Source organism: Diadema antillarum, unplaced genomic scaffold (assembly GCF_040938485.1).
Source record: "Diadema antillarum isolate AM-2024a unplaced genomic scaffold, OU_Dant_1.0 seq00001565_RagTag, whole genome shotgun sequence".
Classification (NCBI taxonomy): domain Eukaryota; kingdom Metazoa; phylum Echinodermata; class Echinoidea; order Diadematoida; family Diadematidae; genus Diadema; species Diadema antillarum.
The window spans coordinates 49,514-53,542 of NW_027272288.1; the positions used below are offsets into that span (position 1 = coordinate 49,514).

A 4,029-nucleotide genomic window follows, 5' to 3' on the forward strand; every position below is an offset into this window, starting at 1 on the left:
ACTATATAAATATCTAAATATATATCAATAAATGTCTCTACATATCAAGACTTACATGAAATCAGATATAAGGTTGTTTCATTTTGGAAAAAAAAAGTAAAAATTTTCAGCTTGAACAAACATCATAAGATCAAATGCAAAGCAAGCATCTGGAATGTAAGCACACCCTCTGTAAAAAAGAATAAGTGTTAAGAAAAGGGAATTATAACTTAAATTCCAAGATTTCAATGACCTCCTGAAATCGGATTCTTACTCATAAAGTTAAAACTAACCAACTGTTTACCAGTTTTGTTATAAAAATTTCCATTATCTTGAAAATACCTTTTAGAAGAGCTCATAAAATCTCTAAAAACTTTCTGAGAGCTGTCCTAAGTGATCAATAAATACTATTTATACTATATGTACGGAATAAAAAATAGATGAGATTAAAACTCTGTTTCCCATGGCACTTAGACACCTGTCTGAGCACAGCTCAGAAGTCTGCATCACCACTAAAGTACTTGCCACTGAAATTCCTGAAACCGACGAATATGTGACCCTCCTCGTCTATCTTGGTTGGATAGGTCGTACTGCTCTTCTCCTTGCGACCTTCTGGCAGTTTGACCTCACCGGAGGTCAGGTCAATGCACCACTTATGCCATGGACACTTGACACAGATGGACATGTCAGGCAATACCTCAATATCACCAAGATGCAAAGGGCCTCCTGGCATGATAAACAAAAATGGAAGAAAGAAGAAGGGATCAACAGAAGGAAAGATGGAAAGATGGATGGATAGATAGAGATTATTAGGCAAAAAAAATTGGCACACATAATGTCAGGCAATCCTTCAATTTTGGCAAGATGCAAAGGGCCTCCTGGTATGATAACAGAAAGTGGAAGAAAAAAGAGAAAGGCATCAATAGAAGGAAAGATGGAAAGATGGATAGATAGATTATTGGGCAAGAAACAAATTGGTACACATAATGTCGGGCAATCCTTCAATTTTGGCAATATACCGGGTACAAAGGGTCGTGAATGTTTCTTTGACACCCATTAGCAGACGCTTTCCCCTAAAGGCTTATTAAAAGGGATGGTACAGCTTTGGTTGAGATGGGGCTTGAGGTTCTCAATGTTTTTTGACGATGATTTTTTTTTTTTTTTTTGAGAAGAGAAATCTTTTTATGAAATATGAAAGAGCATAATTATAATTCTAGACAAATTCAAAGTTTCTTTGATGAAAATTGGTTTTAAGATAGATGAGATATTAAAAATGGAGCAATCCTAATAAAAGAAGGACCCACCTGTAAACATGGGATCACTTTGATTTACTTTGTTTTTGGATATCTCAGCCACTTTAAAGACACTCAGTCGTGGCGAGTGGTTTGTGCGGCACGGAGACGAACGCAACACGCTGCCTCCCCCATTCTGTATCAAATGTAGTGACCCCCGAATGAGAATAGCGCTGGCTCAGTGGGTCAGCGAAAATACGGTAGGCTACAAGAGAGCTCCCTGTGCTTATCTCCTAACCCAAAATGGCTGTCCCAGCGAGCCACGAGAGCTTCCGAATGGACGCACACTCTCAGTGCGCATGCACATGAAGAGAGGCCGAAAGAGCCACGCGTCTTCTGGCCTCTCTCCTCCAATCACCGCAGCTCGCAGTGACAATATTTGTGTATGATGCGTACACACACACGCACACACACAAACACACACACACACACACGCCGCAGCGTCTTCTGGCCTCTCTCCTCCAATCACCGCAGCTCGCGGTGACAATGTTTGTGTATGATGCGTACACACACGCACACACACACACACACACTTGTCTCAGTGGTAGCATTGCGCAATTGCATGCACAAACTTCGGTCGTTCAGAGCTTACGTACCATTAGGGATGGCGATCGGCTGCCTTTAAGATTGATTTTCATCAAATAAACTTTGAATTCCTCCAAGAATAGTATGCTTTTCAACATTTCATGAAGTGGTTTCTAAGATGTATCTTGCAAAAGCTGAAAGCTGAATTCTCACCTCACCCAATAATATACCATCCCTTTAATAATTCACAAGAGTAAATCTACTTGATGGCAATTATCTATACCTATAGTAATCATAACTACACATTGTATTACAAATGCACATACTCTTTTCTGCTAATCAGCAGTGACTAAGAATCACTCATTTTGATCTCATAAAATGCACTTTCTGCTTGCGCTCACCTAAATGTGGACATTTCTCCCCCACAGCAAAGAGCAGCTCCCCATAGCGGAAGAGGGCAATGTTGTCCTCATTGAGGCTGACTAAACTCCCCGTCGGCATGCTGTTGGACCGCCTCAGCTGACGTCCGCTAACCTGATGACTTTTCCATTTCTGCTCTGGGTTGGACCAATCGTAGAGCTCTGAGTGAGGGATACGGACAGAAGAAAAAGGTTACAATTATCAATACATCGTGATTCATATCATTTGCCGACCATTTTAATCAAGCTGCACGTTTCACATCTGTTTAATTCAATACTGAAGTGTAAATACAGGTTGTAGATGTTTAGAGGTACAACGTAGTCACTGTCTCACACTGAGATTTCTCACTGATTTACAGTATTCTGCTGCGTTGGTTCATTCACATTTTCATTCTTCTTCTTCTTCATGTGTACTGTCCAACGCCCCTTACATACCGCAACCGGACAGGGGGTGCGCTGGTGTTAAATTGCGCGGAGAGAGAAGTGTGGGGTCTAGTTGCTTTGCTCCTGGATGTATTGTAGGGTTGCTGCTTTAAAGGAGTCCTTGTTTGTGATGCTGGAAACTGTTGATTCAAAATATATGATTGGACCTATAGTACATGTACTACTCATTGAGCACTTTTTGATTAAATATCATGGATCTTCATTCTTAAAAAAAAAGAAAAAAATCTCATTTTCACCTTAATTTCACTTCACTGTGGAAGAAAATACCACAGATTCTTTTTAAGGGGTACACCTACACTACAGATTGTTTACTTGTATCACATGCGTGGAATTCTCGGCAACAAATTCAAGTGACATTTTTACTGTGCAAGCTCACCATATAGATTTTTAATCGAATGAATGTTCTCCACAAAGCATGTATTACTATTTTAAGATACTAATCTAAAATTAAGAACTAGGAAGCTGGAAGAGGTTCTAGAGTCTAGTCATCGAACGCAGGGTGACAGGTCCTACTACTACTAGTACTACTAGTGTAGACACTGTAGAGTAGGACACAACTAGCAACTGACTCTGACCTGAGTGATACTGATAGTGAATGGCAAAGTAAACTTATGTAAGAGTAAGACGAATAATTTTACAGTGTATAAACTGTAAATTAAATGAAGATTTTATTCATTTCTTTTTCTTCTTGTTTCCTTACTATTCGCTAGCATTGGGTGACTGTGATTTTTTTGTAGAAGTAGATCTAGATAGATGCAGACCGAAAAGCAGAAAAACACCACGCGTCCACGGCTCGCTCCAATTTCCCACTTGTGAATTGCACTTCGTTCGAGTTACTGACGCAAGAATAAGGCGGTCGGACTGAGCATTACTACAGAGTCACTGAATCACAACTTTACAAGAGAACGTGCAATCAATGCTTAAAATTCGTGAAATATGCAACAGTAGCACGACAAAAGGCGCCATTCTTACCTTCGAATTTCACGGTCTCCACACGAAAATACAAAACTCCGTTGCTTTCGCTCATGAAACGCCGTTTTTCTTGGTCCACACACGTACCAATGTCGATGAGTTCCTCAATAAATCGCGCCTGTGGCGACGTGCTTAGCTGTCCAGGCATTTTGTACAAACAACTGTATCTTGTGTATTATATTCCAATGGTGGATAAAATACAATTTACACAAAACGGCTGGTAGAAAGAATTTGCAATAGCAACAGAACGCTTTTCACCTCCTGTTTCTTTTCTTTTCTTTTCTTATCTTTTAGGGGTCTCTTCTCTGTGTTCCTTTTAGTTTATTTTTCTCTCAATAAAGCAAGTTCTTGCAAAAAATTGTCCTGATTTTTAAGCAAAGCAAGTTGTCCTTGGCTAG

At 39.8% G+C, this 4,029-nt stretch overlaps 1 protein-coding gene across 1 annotated transcript; it reads right to left on the reverse strand.

Annotated features, from left to right (window-relative positions):
- Positions 1 to 472: 472 nt before the first annotated feature.
- Positions 473 to 3,779, reverse strand: LOC139710780 (Rieske domain-containing protein-like). The gene is made up of 3 exons (XM_071622690.1): positions 3,632 to 3,779; positions 2,198 to 2,377; positions 473 to 705 (listed from the first exon to the last, which is right to left on the reverse strand). Exons 1-3 carry the CDS (start codon positions 3,777 to 3,779, stop codon positions 473 to 475), a joined length of 561 nt encoding a protein of 186 aa, XP_071478791.1.
- Between the last annotated feature and the right edge of the window lie 250 nt (positions 3,780 to 4,029).

Bases quoted from the DNA above. Each gene is read 5' to 3' on its own strand.
- LOC139710780 (XM_071622690.1), bottom strand. From the start codon at position 3,779: ATGCCTGGACAGCTAAGCACGTCGCCACAGGCGCGATTTATTGAGGAA. The intron at 2,378-3,631 runs GTAAGAATGGCG...TCCCTCACTCAG, and splicing joins GGAGACCGTGAAATTCGAAG to AGCTCTACGATTGGTCCAAC. The intron at 706-2,197 runs GTGAGCGCAAGC...TTATCATGCCAG, and splicing joins GGAGAAATGTCCACATTTAG to GAGGCCCTTTGCATCTTGGT.